Genomic DNA, 25,973 nt, shown 5'->3' with positions numbered 1-25,973 from the left:
CCAACTGGTAAAGAGACCCGTAGGGAAAGTACCTTTGCTACGACATGCCTTGGGTGGAATGGAATTAGAATTTAGTCATCAACCATAGTACCAGCCTTTATTGAGCTTCTTCTGCTCTATTCTCTACTAGTGAGAAACATTCAAAAGGACACACTTTGCACTTAAGGAGCAATATAAACAATAGGAAAATATTTAAATAAAACTACCAAGCAGTAGTCAAATGAGCACCTCATTATATTGCTATAAGTTAGTGTAAATGCTGAGGAATTATTTTTCTTTGTTGCGTTAGTTTTTTGTTTTGTTTTGTTTTTTTTAAGAAGACCAAGGAGACGTTAACAAAAGAGACAAACAGGCATAGTAGAAAAAAACAGACCTGAATTTGAAGACCAGCTCTACCCTTTACTAACTATATGACATGGGCAGGTTATTAAAAGCCTCTGAACCTCATCTCTAAAATAGGAATAGTAATATCTGCTATAGGGCATTGTTGTTAGGTGCCACTGAAACAATTTCCACTCATAGTGTGACCCCATGTGATAGAATAGAACTTCTCTATAGGGTTTTCTTGGCTGTAGTCTCTTCAGAAGCAAATTGAGATGTCTTTCTCCCACAGAGCCGCTGATTGATTTCAAACTGCCAATCTTTCAGTTAGCAGCCTAGTGCTTCACCACTTGTGCCACTATGAGATTAAATAATGTGTGTCAGGTGCTCAGCACAATATCAGACCCATAATAAGAATTGTTATTGTATTATTCTACGGAAATACTCTTGTCAAGCATTCCTGGAACATTTACAGAAACTGGTCAGATACTAGAATACATTAAAATATATAAATTCCCAAAAGCTAAAATTGTACAGAAATAAAACGTTAAATTTTAGAGAGATGGGGGTATAATGTTCATTTGTTATAATGTCGGTATGTACTCAGGAAAGCGTAAGTAACCAGCTGAAAAACTTAGAATTAATAAAGTTTGAATAAAATTGCTGGATAGAATGCAAATATACAAAAATGAGGCGTATTTATATACTAAGAAGATGAAGAAAAATAATCCCAAACTTAACTAAGAAACTGTCTAGGAGTAATCTTTGTGGGACATGTAGAGCAAACCATTACGGAGAAATATTTTTAAAGTCTTGCAGAAATGAAGACAGATTCCATATTCAGTGGAAAGAATAAGTACTGTTAAAAGGATGTATATATAGTCTCAGGCTTCATATAATTTTCATCAAATAACTAGCTTGTATTTGGAATTTTATTAAATGATTTTGCAGTTTATCTAAAAGAATAAGCATGAAAATACAAGAAAAAAGTGAAAAAGAGTAATGATAATAAAGTGCTTTTTCTAGAACCATAAAATCAGTTTCTGGTATGAAATTAGTAATTAAATTTCTGTGGTACTGATGGCAGGAATGGATGTATATGTAGGACAGAATAGCTAGAAACAGGCCTTAATATAAATGAAAGATTTGGTAGATTGTTCTGGAATTTTTACTTGGGAGGATGAAAAAGATTTAGATCCTTGCCAAAATAGATGCTAGGCACAGTCAAATAATTTTATAAGTCAAATTAAATAAATTTTGTATGTCTGTATTGTCAGTGAATTAATAGATGACAGATACATCCAGGGTAAAGGATTTGCAGTAAAAATGATAGGTTAGTTCTGTCCCTACTAGCAATTTGGTAAGATTTATCATGTACACTGAAAATATTTGTAACCCTTAACTTAGTCGTTGTTCATTTAAGTATTTTCTCTAGAAGTATGTATGAACTAAAACGTTACATACACAGATGTTATTTATAGAATTCTTAGTTTTATATATATATATGGTATTTTATTTTATTTTTTTTCTTATTTAAGTATAAGGTAAAAATCATCTGAATTTTTAACCAATAAAGGGATGGTAAAATTTGTGTTCATCAGCTGTGGGCACATACTTTTGATGGAAGAGTATACGAAACTGCTGAATCATTTTATCAAATTAAACACCCCTTCTCCCCCTTAAAAAAAAAAAAAAAACAGCAAAGTACTGCCTTTGAATTAGATTTCAGCAATCTTAAGTAACACAGGAGCCCTACTGGCACAGTGGTTAAGTGTTTGGCTGCTAACCAAAAGGTCAAAAGTTTAAATCCACCAGCTGCTCTTTGGAAACCCTATGGTGCAGTTCTACTCTGTCCTATAGGGTCACTGTCAGTCAGAATCCACTCAGTGGCAACAGGTACTGGTGACTCTGTAGGACTATTAAAGGAATACTATACTGTGACCAAATGAGGGTTCTCCCAGGAGCGTGAAGGTAGTTCAGTATTTGAAAATATATTAATATAATTCATTTATTAGCAGGTGAAATGGGGTAGGAGGTATAGTGGCGCTGTGAATATGAAAGATTGGTAAATGTCTGTGTTAGAAAATAAAATGATTGTGACAAAATAAAAATGTAAAACACTGTATGGCAAAAAAAGACTGTGACTAAAATTATATGGCAGACAAAAAATAATTACAACTTTTTTGCCAAAGGGTCAACATCCTTATTTAAAGAGCCCTTACAAATCAAGAATAAAGTCAATATGTAGAATATGAGCTACAGGATGTGAGTATGCAGTTCACTCAAGAATGTAAAACCAGTAAACCTATGGAAATATATATTCCTTTGGTTTAACAATCCTACATCTAGCCATTTGTCCTCAAAAATAATAGTAAACAAATCCAAAAATGTGTACAAAGATTATTGGTCATTGAGGTATGTTTATAATAGCAAAAAATTGAAGAATACTTAAATTGGTTAAATGTTGATAACGTGAATGTCATGCAGCCATTAGAAATTGAGTTGTAGATTTCTGTGTATTGTCGTGGGAAGATTTTTACCACATATTCCTGAGTGAAAGTGGTAGGTTGAAGAGCAATGTGGTTAAAATGTGAGTCAATGGCCATGTCAGGATAAGAGAGGTCTGGATGAAAATACACCAGAATATTTATTAGCATTGGTTTTATTTATGGGTATGATTTCAGGTTGTGTTCAAATATGTAGATGTTTATAGATTCTTGAGAATTATTTGAGCAAATGTAGAAAACCATAAAAGATGGATAGATATGACCACATCCAATATGAAAGCTGCATATGACAACAGATAACAGAAAAGAAAAATAAAACTTGAAAAAAAGATGTATTTTGTGAGTATAACGCTATTACTTGGAAAAAAATAAGCAAATGACCAGTGGCCCGTAAGATCTTTAAGGGCAGGTGTCAGGTCTGTTTTGCTCAGTACAGTATGTTATAAAGTGTTGGTAAATATTTGTTGAATGAATGTCCAGTGAATTGATGGTGGGCCAGGGAGTTCATCTGTATTTTCTAATTTTTCTGCAATGAATTTTATCACTTACGTAATTGCATTTAGTAGCTGCAGTGTTAGACCTAGCAATTCAGCAATGTTTTAAAAGAGTCAATGTTTAAGACTCTTGAAATATATCAAAGTTATTCTAGATATAAGCTATGAATCAATCACATGTTTGTTTCTTTGTTTTTTATACCTAGGCACTTAATTAAAAAGGAGAAAAGAAAACTTAGTAGCTGGAACAAAAGGAAAATGCGAATATACTTCCAATCTAGGAAGATAAAAAATGCTCAGATATCAGAAAGGAAAATATACATCTCCAGTATTTTTTTAATTTATTCTTCCCTCTCCATTTCAACATTTATTACTTCAGTTCAGTGCCTCATAGCTCCTTATGTCAACTGCTCCATTAATTCTAAATAGTTTTCCAGTTTCTAGTCTCATTCTCCCCATTACTGCCGATGAATCTTCCTGAAGCATAGCTCTGATTGTGACCTCCTGTCCCAAAGCTTTTCCTTGAAGACCTGGGATAAATGTCACTAATTTGGGAATATAATTTAACAGCGTGATTAGGAAGTAGATGGGAGCTGTATTACGTAGTCTTTACCTGTCTACTCTTATTTTTAAAATGGGGATGGTGACAGTAGCATTGCCGGATTTATAGAGTTGTTAATTAGCTAATTCACATAAAGCATATAACATAGTGCCTGGTGAAATTTGTAAGCCTTTTGAAAACATTATATGATGACCATTCCCCCATACCTAATTTAGTGGCCTGCATATAGTAGGTATTACGTAACTAAATATCTTTTAACTGTGCGTGCATGAAAGTAGATGTTTGAGAAAATGGGATGGGTGGTTTGGTTTGAACAGTAACTAGAACATATAGTGTAGTAGTAACATGTTTCAAGTGGACCTACTTATATCGTGGAAGAAGGCTAGAAAGTAAGGTTATTCCAATCAGAAAAGGAGTACCAGCCTAGTTCTTTAAAATGATTGGGAAAGTCTTTGTAGAAGACCCACTTTAAAACTTTGACCCACCCTAAAACTAGGGCTAGATATGGGTCAGGAAAAATAATCCTTTCCAACTAAAACAATATCATAGAACTGCTGAAAAGTAGCAAAAATTTATAAACGAACATAAGAATACAGATTTAACATCCCAGTAGCTTCAGTTGGTGATGTGGCAGTTAGATCAAGGGTGACTTTTACAAAGTGACACAGCTTAGAGACTTTCAGAAACACAAAGGAAAAAAATATATATTTTATACTGGAAGAGATTAAATTCGTTGATTAAGCCCCGAGGATCAGTCGTTAGAAGTCTCAGGTTCATCTGAAGTTTTCCTGGGAGATAGAGTGTTTTGAGTATTAAGTGTGGTAAATAAAAGAGTTTTTATGGGATTTTGGGTCAGTTGGAAGGATAATAGGATGAGGCAAAAGAAGAGTTAAGAGCCATCGTAGGTTAGAGATTAATGGCTTTACTGCACAGCCTCCGTTAAGCTGTGGTTTTAGACTCTCATCAAAGCTTTGTATTTCACAGACTTGTTGAGCCCATTAAAGAAATGGAAGTCTCGCTATCTGATGGAACAGAATGTCACCAAATTACTGCGGCCTTTATCCCCAGTCACACCACCCCCTCCCAATCCAGGATCAAAGAGCCCCCAGCTGACCACACCTGGTCCATCTCATCCAGGAGAAGAGGATTGTCGAAATGGATACAGCCTCATGTTCTCACCAATCACGTCTCTTACTACTGCTAGTCGCTGTAATACTCCTCTGCAGTTTGAGGTGATTTGGGTTTGGTTGTTGGGAGTGCTGGATATGAAAATCATCATTTGCACCTCCTCATTTCATATATAACATCATTCCAAACGTTTCTTTCCCATGTTCCTTCCCTATGTCAACAAAAGAGTGGGAAACCTCAGGGTCAGTGTGACCTATTACCTGGTAGCCTCTCATCTTGGCAGCCACCATAATTCCCTTAATAGAAACACGGATCACAGTCATCTCTCTTGCATGTAGTCCATTAGTCTTCAGAACTTGAGGTAATAAGCATGCTAGATCTCTCTCTTTATCTTTACTGTAATACTTGGTTAAAATAGGCCTCTAGCTGCCTATAATAACCATAAGGACACCAGCTTAAGAGTTCAGATTATAGCTATTGTGTCTGTTTCTAGGTCTTTAATCAGCGAAGTGTCTTTTCCCAGTTGTCTTGTGTTCTCATTGTGGCCTCAGTATACAAGGATTTGGAAAGCTTGGGGGGTATGGTTTATGGCAGATGAGGTTTTTTTTCACTCCAGGCTACTTTCTTTCCTTATTATAATGTGTTAGGAATGAGAAATAGACAAGGAAGTAACAACATGCATTTATCAGATACAAATTTATTACATTCACTCTTTGAATTAAGTTAGAAATGTATATCTCAGCTGTTTCAAAAAAGTAATTCTGAATCACATTACTATCGAAGAATGGGTGACAGCAGATTTGCTAAATAGAATCTGTGTACAGAATGCTCATTTATTGCATATTGCTTTGATTTATAATTAAATGGACACAATCTCTTCCTGCTTCACAGAAAAAGTTTGTTCTGACCACTAAACACATTCACTCCGCCCTCAGCTTACACTTCTCACGTGTTTTTAGATAAAGGTGAATCTTCTAGCCAGTATCATCCGTCCTGTTCAGCTTTGATAAGAGCATGAGGATTAAAAATACCTGAATTTTTATATGGCTAAGCCAGAAATGAGTAATAGCAACCTTGGAAGTGGCTATGTTCTAACTCCAGACCATTTAACTTTTAGAGCACTGGAGGGCAATAGACTATAGGAACAGGATTTTGGTCTTTGTAATTTTATCAGTGCATGTTTTATTATAAATGAAGGTGAATCACCTTCCAAAGCAACCGCGTTTTGCATGTCGTACATTCCCCATCCCTTCTAGCATTTTGTGTAATTACGAAGCTCTATGCAAATACAAGGTATTTTCATTTAAAAAATAAATCAGATCAATTTAGTGATACATAGTTCAAGCACAATGTTGGAATTCCAAGAGGGAAAGAAAATATTTTATAATCTTTTTAAAAGCCCTTCCTTCAAAAAGTCTAGTGTATGTTTCCCCTATTTTGAACTTATGATTTAACTAAGGAAATATAACCTTTCTCATTAATAAAAAACAAACCACCATCCTGACCCATCCTTACGTCATTATAATTATCATGCTTTTTGCTGTATTCTAATAAAGAAGTGGGGAGCATGTTTTCCATCAGTAGAAGAGTTAAGAGCCATAGAGAAATGGCTCTGAGACATTAGACACGTAGAAAAATACCAAACTGATGTCCCAGATAGCGTCCAGCTTAGTTTGGGGAAGAAATTTTTGAAAGGGAAAAGTAAAATGTGGCCTTTTGGGAGAAGGATAGGAAATCTCTCCATGCTGAGGGTAGGAGGCATGCAGTGAAAGAGAACAAGATCTTGAGAAGGGAGGCATCCAGGAGAAGGGAGAGCAGTGTTGAGAGGGCAAGCATAATTAATTAGCATCTCCTTTCCACAGAGTGGAAACCCTGGTGGCATAGTGGTTAAGTGCTATGGCTGCTGACCAAAAGGTCGGCAGTTCGAATCCACCAGGCACTCCTTGGAAGCTCTGTGGGGCAGTTCTACTCTGTCCTGTAGGGTCGCTATGAGTCAGAATTGACTCGACCGCACTGGGTTTGGTTTGGTTCCACCTTTCTTGCTCTTCCTGTTTTGAGATCCATACCCCCTTGTCCATCACACACATGCATATCATGCACGTACACCACCCACCTACCCCCCACAAAAAAATTCACAACCAGGACCTTCGTCTGCTAAACCAAAATAACCGAAGCCGTTGATGTCGAGTCAGTTGCAACTCATAACGACCCAATAGGACAGAGTAGAACTGCTCCATAGACCTTCTAAGTAGCGGCTGGTGAGTTCAAACTGCCAGCCTTTTAGTTAGCAGCCGAGGTCTTAACCATCGTGCCACCAGAGCTCCTCGTCTGCTAAAGCAGCCTCAATTTCCCTACCACAGCATAGGCCTGCCACCTCGTCCTCCGTTGTCCAGAATCTACATTAGGAACCCCTTCCCTTTTCCCAGCCCTGGCACCTGAAGCCTCATCACAACTACCACCACTACTCTCTCTTCCACATTTTACTATTCACATCTTCCCTTCAGGAGTTCAGTGTCCAATTCATGATTGTTATGGGAGCACTGCATCAGTTGAAAGCCCTAAAAGGTAACCCTGTTTTGGACATAAAGACTCGGAGTATATACATGTGCTTTTTTGGCTGTGTTCCCAAAAGTACAATGTTTTTAACATTAGAGAATAGTGGTAAGAGCACTCAGATCCGATTAGATTATGCCAAGAGCCAAATCTAGGCTGTGAGCTGCAGAGTCCATCAATCACATTTCCTGTAACAGTCCTTCAAGGGGAACTGTTTGTCTCCCTAGCCCCCAGCATGCTAAGCAACACCCCTGGACAACAGTGGTGGATCTAAGGCATATAAAAAAATAAGAAAAATGAAGATCAGGAAAAGGGGGTATGGGAATAAGGAAAAGGGTTCCCCTAAGGAGGAATAAGTGTTAGGGTACCACTCAGTAACAAATACTACAGGTTGCCAAACTCTCATCTAAAATACAAAAAAAATGTACTCCACAATTTCACCAGTTTAACTCTTTCCTGGTATCTGCTTGGGCTGTTTACTTATAGCATGATACATAATAACCGATTTACCCGTGAATGCTTCCAAAGACAAAAGGAAGCATGTCAGCAAATTATTCTTCCCATTGAGATGAGTTCTGCCCAGCCCCCCACCCCCCAGAAAAGTTGTGGCTAACATCTGTGCTTGCTTTTACTTTATTTTTTGTTTTGTTTTGCTTCTTGACTTCGAGTAGATGAATAACAAGATGCTTTTCCCTCCTCTAGAACATATCCTCCCCTGAGAGTTCCCCTGCGCATAGGCCTGAGTCCCTGTCACCCGAGGTAGTTATCACACCATCTCAATCACACTGGGAGGCTGAGAGTGAGTGTGCATGAGTGTACCTGAGTGTTTGGGGAGGGCTGGGGGAGTCAGAGTGAATGGGGTGATGGGCTGGAGGGTGGCTGATCGGTCACAGTAAGTTGAATGACTTCCCACGTGTGACCGTGACTACTCAGGGCTATCAATGTAGATGGAGGAAAATGAAGTAGCTGTGTGTATGGTGGGGTTTGTTTTTGTTGTTGTTTGGGGGGAGGGGATGGCTAAAGAGTTTATTAAACAGGAATAGAATCTAGAATTCAAGTTTAAAGGAGGTGAAGATGTGGTAGAGCCTTGTTAAAGTCTAATTAACAAATAAGGCCTGTTTTCTTAAGAAGGACATTGATTCAAAAATTAGTAGGAGCTATCTTTTAATATTATTTTGGACTGATAAGGGAGCAGCTTACATTGGAAAAGTTAGTGACTTATGCCTTGCTCCAGGTTAATCTGACAGTTCTGTGTAACCTGGCGTTTTGGACATTGGTTGATGGATTGAGCAGCTTCTTTGGGAAGACAGTAATTTTGCCTCTCAATTCTCCTACCCTTTTTCTGTAGCTCCTTGCTTGGGTACACAAACTGCTATATCAGTCCATGGCTTCTGTGTCACAAGCCTCCATTCCTGCAATGGTTGTGATATGGTTGCTGTACAAAAGTAGTGTACCAGTTGAGCGTCTCAAGGATATCAATTGAGTGCTTTTCTCAGAAAAGCCATGGAGATGTTGAATTCAGATTTTAGTGCTAGTGTTTCTTAACTATTATAAAATTTGAACAAATACAGTAATGATTTAACTCCACAAAGCTAATGGAGCCTTTTTCCTCTTGAAGAAAAGGTTATATTCCCTCAGAACCTTTCAGGAATTAATTGAATTGGATATGTATACCCCACCCCCCTTAGTCAAAAATTAGGGCTAAACAAATTCTGAATCAGTAGGATTTTTTAGATCAATGTGAGATCGAAAAAGATTGCATTCCAATGTTCTAGGTGTTTTCACTCGATAATACAAGGAAAATAATGCTCTCCTCAGTTGTTAAAAAATTCTAATATAGCATAATTTGGAGGCTGACATGGTGTGATATCTGGGTTTCTGGTACCATTCTTTGTACAGAGTTAGCTGTAGTTGACCTATTGGTAGAAGATACTGGTGTAAAGAATGGTACCGTTCTTTATAGGGTTAACTACATAGTTGGCCTGTGGTGGAAAACTCTTTGTGTTAAGAGGTAATGATGACCAGATAATAGGTGGGGTTTATATTTGGTACAGTACAGGATTTCAGATGCTCTGCATTGATGGATCTCAGTGGTCTTGTGGTATGTTGACATTCATTACAGGATAAAGAATTGAGTGGCTAGAAAATTGCAGTGAGAACTATACCTACTTAATAGTGAAAGTGAATGAAGTACTGGCTGGTTGATGTCTTTAATACCATTCCTCTTTACTGAACCAGTAACTTAAGTACTCACCTTTTCGTCTACTTTCTACTTTCCTTCACCCTTCTTCCCCTAACCCCTACCTTCCATCACAATTAACTTAGGAATGAATAACACCAGTCTCACGTCTGTTCTGTGCATGGGGCTCAGGTAAATCCCAAATTATAATGCCATACCCTTAGTGTAGCATGTGACTTACAAGGTGACTCAGCAAACCTGATGAAAGGCTAAGCAGGCAAAATAGTCACATTTGGCCAATTATCTAATTCTGACTTTCCCAGTATTCTTCGGAAAGACTTTAAAGCAGATTGGGAGAGGCCAGGGTTCTTTAGTAATCTGGCCTATATACACTGTTGCTACTTGGGACTTCTACAGATATTAATGACTTTCTCTCCTCTACTTCCATCTTTCCTTGTTCACCTGTGCCCTTCTCACCTCCCTTCCTTTCTGCCCTTGGACTTTTCCCTTTCTCCCCTACCCCATGTCTTCGTTGATTTTTATTCTTCCAGCTTTGTCACCGAAAAGATACGGATTTGACAAAAGTAGGATACCTTGACGCCAACACTAACAACTGTGCTGACAGACCTTCTCAGCTTAACTCAGGTCATTCTGACCTGGCTCCTCATCCCTCCATTGGGCCCAACTCTGAGTCTGGCTTCCCAAGCAGGAGTGGAGATGGACATCAGACCCTTGTAAGAAACTCGGACCAGGCATTTCGGACAGAGTTTAACTTAATGTATGCCTACTCCCCTTTGAACGCTATGCCTCGAGCAGATGGATTATATCGAGGGTCTCCCCTAGTAGGGGATAGGAAGCCTTTACACTTGGATGGGGGATATTGTTCCCCTGCAGAAGGGTTTCCCAGCAGATATGAACATGGAATTATGAAAGACCTTTCTCGTGGATCCATGTCACCTGGTGGTGAAAGGGCCTGTGAAGGACTCCCATCTGCCCCACAGAACCCACCACAGAGGAAAAAGGTAAGTGTTTGACATTATATAAGCCCTAATGAAGATACATTGTTGCTGTGGGTTCAAGTGAAAGGCATGGAGAGTTAGGGAGAAGAGTGTGCAAAGATATAGGTAGGGGTCAGGCCCTGGAGAGCTTGCTAACAAATTGGTACTTTACCTATAGGTAAATACCTGTCCTAGAAATCTCAAACAGGTATTTACTGAGTGCCTGCTATGTGTTCAGCACTGTTCTCAGTGTTAGGAAAACAGAAATAAGTAAGACATGGTCTTTGCCAATGTCTAGTGAAAACAGTTTAAATTACAATTTGGTGAGGGCTATAAATATTCAGTAAATGTGAATGTTTGCTATGTGCCATACACTTGCAAGGCAATTCAAAGGATACAGCAGTAAAAATGATAATAATAACATATTTTATCACTTCCCATGTTCTAGGTGTAGGCACTGTTAAGCTCTTCATATGCATTTAATCCTCACAGTAATCCTATGAGATAAAAAAAAAAGGTAGTAATTTTCCATTTGCAGGTGAGGAAACTAAGGCAAGTTAAGAAAGTTGTTCATGGTCACAGAGCTGGATGGTAAACTAATGCCTGTTCTAGAAATCTCAAAGCCAAAAATGTGCTTTTTATATCAGTGGTTTTCAACTAGGGGTAATGTACTGGAGTATTTTGGGTTGTCACAGCAACTTACATTTTAGTGGGCAGGGCTAGGCTAGGGATGCTAAATGTCCTACGTGTGGGATAGTCTCACATAATGGCAGAGTGTCTGTAGTACTCTCCTTGAAATGTAGCTAGTGGCTTTTTATATTTGCATTACAATAAGATACATTAACCCCCTTCCAAGATTGGTGTATAAAAAATACATACACAAAATTGTATTTTTATATTTTTGTTGTATTTTAATTTGAAGAGAAAAACAAGAGCCCTAAGTGGGTAGAAGAAGGAAGAAACATTGTTAGACGATTTGGAGTAAGATAGTAAAGGGTATAGAAGATGGTTGCGTGAACAGCATTGACTGGGGAACAAAGAAATAGAAACAATCTTTATATTTCTGGTTTTAGTTAATTGGTACGTACGAAAGTGACTAGAATCATGATTAGCTATTTCTGAAACATTTGTTCAGAACCTACTGTATGCCGGGTTCTGTGCAGAATGTTAAAGATAAAAAGTCTAGTAAACTTAGTCTTTGCTCTCATAGAACTCATAGTTTAATAGGGGAGCAGGCAAGTCACTATAATAGATATCACAACCAGTGTAAGGACAATGTGCTTTAATAGGAAAGAGGAAATCCACAAGGCTGTAGTGGGTGGCGGGAGTCCTGTTACGGCAATCGGGAAAGAACTAGTAAGGATTAGGAGGGCTGGGGGAGAAGTTTCCATGTGTAGATAGGTTTTATAGAGTCACCTTGCTATAAACTGGATATCATTTCTTCTCCTTTGTTCTTTTACTCTGGTTTCTCAACGTGTAAGGCAGAAACTGTAATAAATTCTTAGATGTGTCTTGAAGAACTCTGGAGCATTGGCTTTTTCTGTTCCTCCTAGAGATGATTAGGAATGAGGAAGAACTATCAGAATCACCTGGAAAGCTGTCAACCTACACAACCTTCCCTTCATCCTCTCTTTTTTAGCTCCTCCCATTTTTGCAGATAATTATGAGAGTACTCTTCAGTTACTGGTGAGGGTTTGGTGTAATCTCACAGGTTTTTCTAAAGGCAGACAAAAAGTTGGTATCTGCTGGTGAACATCATTCTTCAAAACTGTTACCTCCTAGTTTATTTATCTCTTTACCAAGTTCTGACTGGTTTAATAGCTGTACTCAGAGCTCTCTTACACCTGGAAAAATTTACTGGGGTTGGTACCTGCTTTGTTTGTATGACTTGGCTCATGGTTTACTAGAATTGCATCTTCTTTCCCGTGGCTGTGATCAGTTAATGTTGTCTGGGTGACCCAGAGTTCTATTTCTTGTTTCCTTTGTAGGTATCTCTGCTGGAGTACCGCAAACGAAAACAAGAAGCCAAGGAGTCTGCTGGTGGGGGAACTGACTCTATACAGAGCAAAAGCAAGTCTGGAGGAGCTGGGCAAGGCAGCAGTAACTCAGTGTCTGACACTGGTGGCCACGGTGTACAGGGATCCTCAGCCCGAGCCCCATCTTCCCCTCACAAAAAATTCTCCCCATCTCATTCCTCTGTGTCCCATCTGGAGGCGGTAAGCCCATCAGATTCCAGAGGCACTTCTTCGTCCCACTGCAGACCTCAAGAGAATATCAGCAGTAGGTGGTAAGTTTGTATTTGATGCTTTATAATTAAATTCAAAAAAGAAGTGTATATCTAGGATCATTCCTAATTTTTCCCACAATGTAAGGAAACACTTAAACCTGGGAGAGCCAACAGATTGGTGCCATCTGTTCTATTCAGCTAATTTAATAGTACCAGCCATAACCCCTCAGCTTTGCAAAAGCAAAACAGTGCCACTAAGCCTGCAGAGGAACATTTTGGACATTATTTAGTTGTGAACACAGATGAGCTGATTTTCTTGGTGGGAACTAATACTGCCTTGTCTGTTTTCTTATTTCATATGAAGGGTAAGTCAGTTCAGCCCAGTTGCACATGAATTAACAGGTTGTTACATATACGTAGGGAGCTGGGACAGATAATCTGAAAGAGCTTGTCTGGTTTAGGGGAAACCACAAATAAAATGATTAATAATATACCTACTCCTCGCTTATCGCCTATCTCATTTCGCATTTATGACGATAGTAAAAAAAAAATCTCTCCGACTATTTTGCCCATTAACGATGTACATCTGGCAGTAACAAACGCCAAGGCCTGAGGCGAAAGTTCTGCTAGCTGTGATGATTAAGGTTATGTGTCACCTTGGTCAGGCCAAGGTTCTCAGCGGTTTGGCAGTTCTGTAATCATGTAGTTATCCTCCATTTTTGCTTAATGCCAGTTTTCACATAGCAACCTGGTTTTGGAACCTAACCTTGTTGAGAAGTGAGTGTACTGGTAGCAAGTACTGAGTACCAAATGAGTGAAGTAGAGGGTAAGGCACAGGAGTTCAGCGATCTGAGCTGAAGAAATTAAGCCTGAGAAAGAAGAGACGTGGCTCAAATGAGTAATATACATGATTTATGAAACATTTATTGAACTGATACTGTGTGCCAGGCACATGATTTCACAGAGAAAATCTAGCATTTCAAAATGGAGATTAAAAGAAGTTGGGATATTTAATCCACATTTTTTATGATTTCTTTTTCTCTGGAATTGTTTTTTTTCTTCTGTACTTGACTGGCATAGTTTGAGGCAGTGGAAATATATTGTCTTAAATTGGTCCTAAAGAAAAACAGTGTTTAAGAGGATGAGACTATGTTAATACGTCCAACCTTTTTCAAAGCTTGGTTTGTACCAGACTCTTGATTCTTAAACTTACACCCTATTGCTTTCCCAGGATGGTTCCCACGTCAGTAGAACGGCTCCGAGAAGGAGGGAGCATACCCAAGGTCCTCCGGAGCAGTGTGAGGGTGGCCCAAAAAGGAGAGCCCTCTCCCACATGGGAGAGTAGCACCACAGAGAAAGACTCAGGTGAGCCCATGGCCTTCTGCTGCCAATCAGGTTCAGGGCACATGTGCCAGGCTCCACACAGTTCACACCAGATTCTGGGATAAGGTGAGTCAGTTTCCTGCACAGTTGAGCTTTACTCTGTGCTGAGTTCTAGCTCAGCCAGACGTCTGCTCTTTGGGGCTTCACTGTTCTTAAGGTCTAGCATTGCTTGCTCTCTGTCTGCTCTTTTTTCCCCAAGGGATACCTTTCTGTAACTCTCATCTCTCCAAGGGCCTGGAAATCTGCCTTGATGAAGGATGAAGAGAAAAGAAGAGATGGAAGTCAGATCAGGCACTTTAAAAAATTGCCCATAGTTAACCACTCCTTTTGCCCTTCTGGCATGCTGCACTCACCCAGTTTTCACAAAGAGAGCAGCACGGGCTGGTGATTTAAATGAGCAGTGGGTGTTTCTCACTTATTCTAAGAAGCCAGTTTGATTTTCTGTTACCTTCCAGACCCTGTGGATGGAGAAGGTCCAGAGACATTGAGCTCGGCACTCTCTAAAGGAGCAACTGTTTACAGCCCTTCTAGATACAGCTACCAGGTAAGACAAGAAATTGCTGATCCCTGGGCATAGGAGCATGTCCTGAGTTCCAAATGTTTTGTGATCCTGGCCATCCTTTGCAGCCGAGATGCCTTTATGTGAAGAGTCTTTGCATATAGTTTCAGCAGCCTTGGAAATAAGTCCTCATCTCCTCACCTTCAGGTAATAAATTATGGCAGTAAAATAGATAAGGTGACCAGAGATACCCATTTTACTGTCTTTGGTGTCCTGAAAAGAACAAATGGTTCAAAAGAAGAAGGAAAAAAATAATAATAAGATACTGTAAATACTCACAAGCCATTTAAGGGACTTACTCGGCTCTTTATGCTTTTCCTTCCAACTCTTTCTAGCTCCTGCAGTGTGATAGTCCACGGACAGAATCACAAAGCCTCCTTCAGCAGAGTTCCTCTCCCTTTAGAGGACACCCCACCCAATCTCCAGGATACAGTTATCGAACTACTGCACTGAGACCTGGAAACCCCCCCTCTCATGGTTCTTCAGAATCATCCCTCTCTTCTGTGTCCTATTCCAGCCCCGCCCACCCTGTGTCCACAGACTCGTTGGCCCCATTTACGGGGACACCAGGGTATTATAGCAGCCAGCCACATTCTGGAAACAGCACTGGTAGCAGTCTTCCACGGAGGAGCTGCCCTTCTAGTGCTGCTAGCCCTCCCCCACAGGGCCCATCAGACTCGCCAACCTCAGACTCGGTTTCTCAGTCCAGCACAGGAACTCTGAGTTCCACCTCCTTTCCTCAGAACTCTAGGTCATCATTGCCATCAGACTTACGGACTATCAGTCTGCCCAGTGCTGGGCAGTCAGCTGCCTACCAGGCCTCCAGGGTATCCGCGGTTTCCAATTCACAGCACTACCCACACCGTGGGAGTGGGGGTGTGCACCAGTATCGACTCCAGCCGCTGCAAGGGTCAGGAGTCAAGACTCAGACAGGACTTTCCTAGGGCTTCTGGATTTGGGCAAATAGAACTGAATGAGCCCATAGCTGCTTCCTTCCAGCTGCCTCTGGATCCTAGGCCGAGCATATTGCTGGGGAAGGGAGGTACAAGGTGCCAGAGGATTGGGTCTGGTCAACAAGAAACAAGACTTGTGGTCGCGACTGGCCTCTGGCCTTGGAGAAAGATGTAAATCTTGTCTAAAGCAGAGACTATAAAGAAGTTTCTCCCTGCTGTTAAGGGTACATTGTTGACAAGCAAATGGTGTTTTGGTTAGTAACGGTTCTAAGTGCAATGAGTTGTGTTGAAGCCTCCATCTCCCGACCTTGCCCATAGCCTGTAGTCACTTGTGCAGTGAAGGCATCTTTTTAAGTTAAAAAAAAAAATCTTTTCAAAGGAAGAGAGTGAAAAGAGCCAGTCTCAAAGCCCCAAGCCATCTGAGTAGTGTTAGGGTTTTATGCACTTACGAAAAAAGGTAGGTATGTAAATGTTCACCCTAAGACAACCATTCCAAAAGGAGATATCTGGCCAAGGTGTGTCCACCAAGAATATTTCCTATCATTGTCTTAAAATCACTAAGATACAGCGAAGCTTGGAACATGCTGTGATTGAGGGGTGCCTGGCTTTCTGAAAAAGAGCTGATGGTCAACTCTTGATTATTCAGGAGCAGATTATCCTAGTAGATTGTCTGAGTCTCCAGCTGTTACCATCCTACTCCCCCTTCTCGAGCTCTTCCGCAGCTCAGTAACCTGTAACGTAGGTAGGCAAAGAAAAGATGAATGTTAAGTGAGATGGGCCAAATGCATTGCTACTTTCCAACCTTTGGTAATAAATTTGATTAGGAAGGATTCCAAGTGGTTTGGGAATTGAGTTTTATTTTTTCTACTCCCGTTTAATCAGGAGTTGATCCATGAGTAGGACCGTCTCCACAATTGGGGAGCATGCACTCGTGACTGCAGGGTAAGAATGGAAAAATGTTTGTGGAGTGGCACCGACAGGACTGCGATTGTGTGTGGGCATGTCCCACATTTCTTCTGGGGGATATTTGCTCTTCATTATTTGAGAGTGGGCAAGGTGAGAGTTAGAAAGCCACCCACACACGTAACACTGTTCTGGACGAGAGATGAGAACAGATTGGCTTCTCCCCGTCAGTGCATTGTGCCTGTTGTACACCCCTGGAGGAGCCCTGGAGCCAGTCCAGGTGGGGTACACAATCTTTTTAAATTCCATACAGTTGCCAGCTTATTTCTTTCACTTGTTTACTGTAATATCCGGCGTGTTTTTATTTATCTAATTTTGTATTCAGTTATAACCATGGTAGGGGTAGTGAATATATGACAGGTGTAATCCCTGGTGCTGCAGTGGACCTTACTTCTTTTCTTTTGGACAAGATAATACTGTGAGTCTCCCTTCCTTCCCTCTAATTTTTTTTTCTCCTTTTTTTCCCCAGCCACTTGCGTCCCCTTCCTTTCTACCCCCTCCTACAACTATCATATGCACAGTCTTCTCTCTTTGTGTGTGACTGTTACAAAATTTCACTTTTTCAAAATTGAAATCAGGTGTTTGCTCAAATGAGGGGATTTTTTTTGTTGTTGTTGTTGTTTTTTAATGCTGAGACCTCAGCAGAGTACTTTCTTTTTGTTGTTTCCCCCACAAACCCATCAGTCTGGGAGAGCGCTGGGAGTGGAAATCATGTTGCCTGGGATGCTGGTTTCTTTGTATATTATATAAAACGTATGTAAATGTCTCTCCATTTGGGCTGGGGTTTGCATTCTCCCTTTGGCTGTCAACCAAGGGGAGAGGCCAGCGGGCAGGCGGCCCTCACCCTGCCTGGCACGTGCAGAGACCCCAGCCACTCTGTGTGGGCAGGGTGCTGTCAAGACCAGACCTCTTGGGGGGGGTGGGGGGCGGGGTGGGGGGGAACTCTTGGAAGGGAAGAAGTATCACTTCTTTCTCAAGTGGAGTGTTTACACCTTGCTGTAACATTTGAACTTTCACAAAAGATGTAATAATTTTGATAATAAAATTCTTAACCATAATAATCAGGAAGTTGAGAACTTCTTTGTCCAGTTCTGTGACCTTACCTTGCCTGGCTTTCCTAATATTGTTGTCACCTGGAGAGGGCAAGGTGGACCCACATTCAGGAGAATGTGCTCTTAGTGGGAGTTGTTTTCCACATAATGGGGCCAGTAATACTGATTAATCCATCTTCGTCCTTGTATGATTAATGTCAGGTCGGTCTTAAGACAAGTCTGCAACAGTGGAACTGAACATTGAAAATTGACTTGAACAAGACCAGAGTTCTAAGCCTTGGTGTCATTCATTCAGTGCCAGGCATTGTTTTTGGTGCTGGGCTTATGCTGATTAAAATAGGGAGTGGTGGACCGGGCAGATAAGGTTTCTACTGTCATGGAGCTTACATCCTGGAGGTGGGAGGTACTAAATCGGTACATATTTCAAATAGCCATTATCGTGTTATTGTTTCATAGCAGATATGTGACTAGGGAGGTTGAAGGGGCCACTCTAGATGAGTTGGTCAGGGCAGGTCTCCGGGAAGTTGAATTTGAGCTGAGACCTGAGTGATAAGGAGGCAATCATGGGACATGTGAGCGTAGAGCATTCCTGGGCAGTTAGAACATCAGAAGCAAAGACTCTAAGGTGGAAAAGGTTTGGTTGGGGTGTAGTGAATGAATGCAGAAAGGGTAGGAATGGTAGAAGACCCAGTAAGAGGAAAATAGGGGTCAGATCTTGGAGAGGAAGGGTCAGCAAATTTTTTCTTTCAAGGGCCAGAGAGTAAATGTTTATGGTCTCTGTCACAACTATTCAACTCTGTCACTGTAGTACAGAAGCAACCATAGACAGTATGTGGCTGTGGTCCAATAAAACTTTAATTACAGAAACTAGTGGGTTAGATTTGACCTGCAAGCTGTAGTTTGACCTTTGATATAAACCAAAAACCAAACCCATTGCCGTCGAGTCAATTCTGACTTATAGCAACCCTATAGGACAGAGTAGAACTGCCCCATAGGGTTCCCAAGGAGCGCCTGGTGGATTCGAACTCCTGACCTTTTGGTTAGCAGCAGTAGCACTTAACCACTACGCCACCAGGGTTTCTGACCTCTGATATATAGAGCCTTGTAAATTTAGTTTAAAGAATGTGGATTCTAACTGCAGTGTGGGAGCCATTGTAGGATTATAAGCAGAGGAGTAACATGGTTTAATTTATAGTTGTTTTTTTTGTTGTTGTTGTTTTAAAAAAATTACTGATTGTTTTGATCGTCTTGGGAAAGAGATGATAGAACCAGGAGGCCAGTTTGAAAGTTGTTCAGGCAAGCAACAATGGCAGCTTGTATTAAGATGATGATAATGGAGATAAGGAGAAGTAGTTGGCATCAGGATATGTTTTGCAAATAAGTAAACAGCAGGACTTGCTGGATTGGATTGTCAGTATTTTGCTCTAACATTTGGTTGATAAATATTTATTTACTGAGTATTTCTAATGGGTTTTGCTAAGCACATAAGGGATTTAAAGATGGAGATGGTATTCTTTAAGGCGCTTAGAAGGTGACTAATTGGAAACAACAAAAATCCCTGCCTTCATAGAGGGACCCCTCTAAGATGCCATAGAAATACCTAGATAATCTATTTCTAGCCACAACCTAATTCTGCCAGGAGTAGGAAAAGAATAGTGTAGGTGATGCTCTTTATTTGGTCTGATAATTCCATGAAGATTGCAGGCCAGATGCTAGAATTTAAAGATGAGAAATTGAGGCCTAGCCCAAGTGTTCCAACTATACCACAGGCCTTCTGATAATGAATAGCTCTGTCTGATTTCTACCAGAATTAGAAGGCTCTGTTCCATAATCATTTATTGAACACCTACTCTGTTCTAGGCTATGTATGAGGTGCTTATGAATATGGAGGTGAGTAAGCCAGTCAGCTGCCCACTAGGAATTAGTAGTCTATAAGCTATTGTTTAGCAGTTACTCTATCTCTAGGTACTTTGCTTTTTTTGTTTTAATGGAGCTGAGTAAGCCAGTCAGCTGCCCACTAGGAATTAGTAGTCTATAAGCTATTGTTTAGCAGTTACTTACTCTATCTCTAGGTACTTTGCTTTTGGTATGGTATAAATATAAAAAGCTAAACAGCATTAAGGAAGTAAACAGGCAATGGTGGCACCTTTTATATCACTTTAAGGTTTACCAGCCTCTTCAATTTATCATTGGCTGTCTCGTTCAAACTTAATAAGTAAGGTAGGTATTATCCCCATTTTATAATTTCTTTTTAAAAATCAGGATAAAACTTGTCCAGGATGTCTCTCTAGTAAATGGCTGACCTACACCAACAGTTTTGAAAAGCTTGCAGTAACCCTGGAAACACTTAGAGACATCTGTAGTGCTGTAATGGGAAATACTTATCTACCTGAAAAAGTATGCCATGCCCTAGACAATCCTAAGAACAGCAGTCTGGCATTTTCTGCTCAGCTTGAAGAAAAAACCCACAATTATCCAAATAGAGTAGGCCATTTGCTTTTAAACTGTGCTGATTATTAATTCATCAGCCAAGCAGGGACAGCCTTCATAATCTACTCTAAGGCTTAGAAGGGTAAAGGGATTTGCCAGAGTTTGCTAAAGATTGACAGAGGAAACAGCTTGGAGGGAAGTAGAGTTATTGAAGGAATCAGTGTTCCCTGTAACTTCTACCTGCTCCCAGAGTCAAAACAAAGAGTCTGAAAGTTGTGGTTTTGAATATTTCTCAAATCTCCCATAAAAACAGAGCAAACATGATAGCAAGATCAAAAACCTTGAACAGTTTTGCAGCAAAGCTAGGTGAAAAGGCTTCCTTGTGAACCTCAAAACAAAAAGTAGGTAACCACACTAGCCATAAGACCTCTGCAGGGTGTCACCTTATTCTGGGAAAAGCAATGCAGCATCTAATGAATCTCAGAATCCCAAAATAACAAGCACTCCATAGCTCAGCAAGCCACTTTGAAAACAGCTGCTGAAACGGGAAGAGGACATATAGTAAGTACAAATGATCTGATCTTTGGTCAGGTCTGACAGGGCTAGAGTAGTCTAGGCCCAAGAAACTTTAACCAGCAAAGGTCTGTTCCAGAACAAAACTCCACACTGAGAAGAAACTGGAGAATGGAACCCGAATTGAGCAGGACAGTCAAAATAGAGACAAAGGAAAAATAATCACATTAAGTAAAGTGTTTTGAAAAAGAATAAAATTAGGATTATATAAAATCCAGGATGTATTGTCCTTATGGAGCCCTGGTGGCACAGTGGTTAAGTGTTCAGCTGCTAACCAAAAGGCTGACAGTTCAGATCCACCAGCCACTCCTCGGAAACCTATAGGGTTACTGTGAGTCAAAATAGACTCAGTGGCAATGGGTTTGGCTTTTTTTATTGTCCTTACAGTAATAAGTATATTGTTCTGTTTAACTCTTAAGGGAAATGATTGGTCATAAAGTTGTAAGCATATTCTGTGCTGAATGTAAATAATAGGTATGTTTCTCACAGCTTGCATTTTAATATTTTACCCAAATGGGTACCCTAAAACCATAAAGCTAGAGAAACTATAATAAATCATTCCTCTTCTTAAAGATTAGAAAAACTACATGTAAAAATGAGCAACAGAAAAGGCTCAGTCAAATCCCCAAGAGTTATAAGGAAAAAATTAGGAGCAGAAGAACATCCCTACAGACAATAAAAGTATGCCAAGGAGACATACAAGTTTATAACCTAATAGTTCAGAATAGGCTAAAAAGTATTAACAAAATTACATAAGAGATGAAAATTCTCAAATGAGGTGTAAGAACTAAGTGGAGTTTTTTTTTTTTTTAATTATTTCAGAAATTAAACACACATGAATAAGCACAACATGTATGTCTTAAGAGAAATAAATGAAGAAAAAGATTTAAGTGACAAATACAGAAGACAAGCAAAGAAGGCATAACATATGTATAATAGTCCCAACAAAGAAAAAAAGCACAGAAAAAGAACAAATACCAAAAACTAAAATTCAAGAAAACTCTCCTAAAATATTTGGCACTACAGATTTTAAGAGCATATTGCATACCTAGAAACCCTGGTGGCGTACAGGTTAAGTGTTATGGCTGCTAACCAGCAGTTCGAATCTACCAGGCGCTCCTTGGAAACTGTATGGGGCAGTTCTACTCTGTTCTGTAGGGTCGCAATGAGTTGGAATGGACTCGATGGCAGTGGGTTTGGTTTGGGTTTTTTTTTATTATTATTATTGCATACCTCGTAAATTCAGAATGACCAGTAGCAAGACCCATGGAAGTTGTTGGATTAAAAAAAAAAAAAATCTTGAGCATCCAGTCTCCTCCCTGCCCCCCAGAAAAATGACAAAATGGGATGAAGATTAGTATCAGGCTTTCAACAGCAACACTTGCTGTCAAATGGCAAAAGAGAATGGAATAGTACAGTGAAGCCTGTGAGAGCAGGAACCTGACAGGACTGGTTTGTTTTTCCAGGTCTCGCAAGTTTTCCACCTTTGAAGGTTCAGTCACCACTTCCCTGTCACTCTCTGTTTAGTGGAAAATATTTGCATTTTCCGTCTCTGACAGGCTTCAGCCTTACATAGCTTTCAGCTTTTGCAGGTTTTACTGTATATTTAAATACTTGAAAAAACAGACTATGAGCCAAGAATTTTATACCAACTGAACTTTCAAGTATAATAGCAAAGTATCAACATGCAAGAATTCAGGGGATCTTACTTCCGTGAATGCTTCCCTAGGAATCTGTTAGAAACTGAGCTTCAGACAACCCAACTGTCTTGAGAAACACTGACATAAAAGGCTGGTAGCAACCATTAAATATATAGTCACATGTAGAACTAAGATTAGATAAGAGGTAAAAGGGGAGGGTGTAGTATAAGCTGGTTGATATGAGCAGTGTAGATACTATACAGCTGTTACAAATAGAGCAAAACATTAAGAGAATACATGTTCAGTCATCATTGGTGGTGGTAGTATTCTGTGTTCTTTGAATGTGACGTGGGATAAGGCAGATGAATAATTACGTGATTTTTCTAGTTCTTTCAATTTAAGTGTCCTTAAGAAGCAGAATTCTTAGTGTAGGGGGAAAGGAAATATATATATATATAGAAGAGGTTAAGCCAAAACCCTGCAAGTATTATTAACTCATGAGGTGTTTCATGATTGATAGACTGACCAACCATATCTATATACAGATTGTATTTGTGCCTATCTTAGCTCTGTCAACTAGAAAGACCTGGAAAAATGACTTCTCAGAGAAATAGCTGACTCCAGGTGTAGAAAAGGAAATGTGTGATTGGTTTGGAACACCTTGTCATACCAGAGAGCAAGGTTACTATCAAAGAGAATTAGGGTCCAACAAGCACATGAAAAAATGTTCAACATCATTAGTCATTAGAGAACTGTAAATCAGAACCACAATGAGATATCACTTCACCCCAACTAAGATGGTTATGATTTAAAAAAAAAAGCTGAAAGCAACAGGTGTTGAGAAGATGGAGAAATTGGAACCCCTGTCCATTGCTGGTAGGATTATAAAATGGTTCAGCCCACTGTGGAAAACAGTTTGGAGGTTCCTCAAAAAGTAAAAATAGAATGACCATATGATCTGGCAATTCCACCCCTAGGTATATAATCAAAAGAATCGAAAGGAAGAACAGATACATGTACAGCAATGTTCATAACAGTGTTGTTCACAATTGCCAAAAGGTGGGAACAACTGAAATGTCCATCAACAGATTAATAGATAAACAGAATGTACTACACACTGTTTTAGTCATCTAGTGCAGCTATAACAAGTGGATGGCTTTAACAAACAGTTTATTCTCTCAGTCTAGTAGGCTAGAAGACGAAATTCAGGGTGTCAGCTCCAGGGGAAGGCTTTCTGTGTTGGCTCTGGAGGAAGGCCATTGTCATCAGTCTTCCCTGGTCTAGGAGCTTCTCCGCACAGGAACCTCGGGTCCAAAGGACAAGCTCTGCTCCCAGCACTGTTTTCTTGGTGCTATGAGGTCCCAAAAGAGTTTGGTTTAAGACACTATCTAATCTTGTAGATCTCATCAATGTGACTGCCGTTAACCCATCACATTAACATCATAGTGATAGGATTTACAACACACAGGGAAATCACATCGGATGACAAAATGGTAGACAATCATACAACACTGGTAGTCACGACCTAGCTATATTGACAGATATTTTGGGGGGACAAAATTCAATCCATGACACATACATACAGTGAAATATTACTCTGCCATAAAGAGAAATGAAGTCCTGATATATGCTACAACATGGATGAACCTTGAAAACATGCTGAGTGAAATAAGTCAGTCATGGAAGGACAAATATTGTATGATTCCACTTAATGAAATATCTAGAATAGGCAAATATATAGAGACCAAAGTTTATTCATAGTTATCAGGGGTGTTCAGGAGTGGGGAGAGGCAGCCCTGGTGTGGGGGCTCTGAGCTTCTGTTAAGGGTGATGGAAAAATTTGGAAACGGATAGTGGTGGTTGCACAACATGATGAATGTAATTAATGTCACTGAATTGTGCATGTAAAAAATGTTGAAATGACAAATGTTATATATATGTATACATATATTTACCACAAAATTTTAAAAAGTATTAGAAAAAAGATCAGGATTATGTTAAAAGGACTCAAGCCAACTCGAAGAGGCTTTTCTGCTAACCAAAGATGGGACACTTGGAGCATTGATTAGGATAATAAATGCAATGGGGCCAAATACATCAAAATATGTAAATCCCTGAGTTCATAATGGTACCAAAACATAATTGTTCATGTCTGGAGGATGTTAGGAAACCAACTCTTTATTTTTGAAAACTGATAAATAAAGGAGAATACATCAGCATTCATTCTGCCTTTTCTGTATGAATTGTACCACAAGGTAACCAGGTAGCAAATGAGAGTAAAATTCCCTTTATAAGAGTATTCCCACAAATAAATGAAGAAAGAATGGTTGAATTGCTATTTTGTAACCCATAGTGACGTAAAGATCTAAACATTCAGCATCAACAGCTGCTTTCAACCCAAAAATAATTAGACCTTAGGCATCTCTTGAAAAAACAGCTAATGAAGCAGTCATTAAAACACATGCTCACCTGAATCTGATTAAGCATCTAGAGCCAATTACCAATTTACTGGAAATACAGGAAACAGAGGAACAGGTTAAACTACACCACAAGAATGAAGTCAAAATTCCAGCTACGGAACGCTACTGTCTTAGTCATCTAGTGCTGCTGTGATACCACAAGTAGCTGGCATTAACAGAAGTTTATTCTCTCTCTGTTGGCTCTGGAGGAAGGAAGGTCCTTGTCATCAGTCTTGCCTTGGTCAGGAAGATCTCAGCACAGGAACCTCAGGTCCAAAGGATGTGTTCTGCTCATGACGCTGCTTTCTTGGTGATGAGGTCCCTGCATGTCTCCAGTGCTTGCCTCTCTTGGAGATTGGCTTAAGACGCTATCTAATCTTGTAGACCTCATCAATATAACTGTCGCTAATCCTTTTTATTTTATTATTTTTTTAATCCTTTTTATTACATCATAGTGATGGGATTTACAACACATAGGAAAATCGCATTAGATGACAAAATGGTAGGCAATCACAATCACAATCATACAAGGGAATCATGACCTAGCCAAGTTGACAAAGATATTTTGGGGGGGACACAGTTCAATCCATGACAGCTAATAAATGATCCTATTTCTTCAACAGATAATTGCAAGGAGTGATGAAAAGAGAGATGAAGAAGGGGGAAGTAAATCTATTTTAAAAAGGCAGAGCTAAACTATATTGCTTAGAGATGCTTACATGGGTGATAAAAATATAAGTTAGAAGTGGTTACCATAAAACCCAAAAATAGTGATTACCCTTAGGAGGGCAGAAAGGGGATTGTATACAAGAGGGTGCACACGAAGTGCTTCTGGGGTGGTTGTTAAGACTCTTATCACCTTTCATGGGTGGTAGTTGATGAGTATTTTATAATTAAGCTGTACATCTGTTTTATATGGTTTTCTGTATTTGTGTTACATTTAACCAACAAAAAAACTTACAATTTGAAAAGGCAAACAACCCTACTATTAA

The 25,973-nt window shown here is 39.7% G+C and overlaps 1 protein-coding gene across 21 annotated transcripts in view; it reads left to right on the top strand.

Moving 5' to 3' along the window:
* Nucleotides 1-17,740, top strand: part of SETD5 (SET domain containing 5) — a 76,661-nt gene extending 58,921 nt beyond the window's left edge. For 13 of the 21 annotated variants that reach the window (XM_064274964.1, XM_064274962.1, XM_064274957.1 and 10 more), the window contains 7 exons: nt 4,869-5,116; nt 8,268-8,324; nt 10,296-10,766; nt 12,731-13,029; nt 14,201-14,334; nt 14,808-14,896; nt 15,247-17,740. In XM_064274964.1, the coding sequence (XP_064131034.1) occupies nt 4,869-5,116; nt 8,268-8,324; nt 10,296-10,766; nt 12,731-13,029; nt 14,201-14,334; nt 14,808-14,896; nt 15,247-15,855 (1,907 nt within the window). In that variant the 3' untranslated portion in view covers nt 15,856-17,740. Of the gene's footprint in view, nt 1-4,868; nt 5,117-8,267; nt 8,325-10,295; nt 10,767-12,730; nt 13,030-14,200; nt 14,335-14,807; nt 14,897-14,979 lie in introns of all 21 variants that reach the window. The other 8 variants (XM_064274967.1, XM_064274969.1, XM_010590017.3 and 5 more) reach the window with 3 other exon arrangements.
* The last annotated feature ends 8,233 nt before the right edge of the window (nt 17,741-25,973 follow it).

Source organism: Loxodonta africana, chromosome 22 (genome assembly GCF_030014295.1).
Source record: "Loxodonta africana isolate mLoxAfr1 chromosome 22, mLoxAfr1.hap2, whole genome shotgun sequence".
Classification (NCBI taxonomy): Eukaryota; Metazoa; Chordata; class Mammalia; order Proboscidea; family Elephantidae; genus Loxodonta; species Loxodonta africana.
This window is presented reverse-complemented; position numbering and strand designations above follow the sequence as displayed.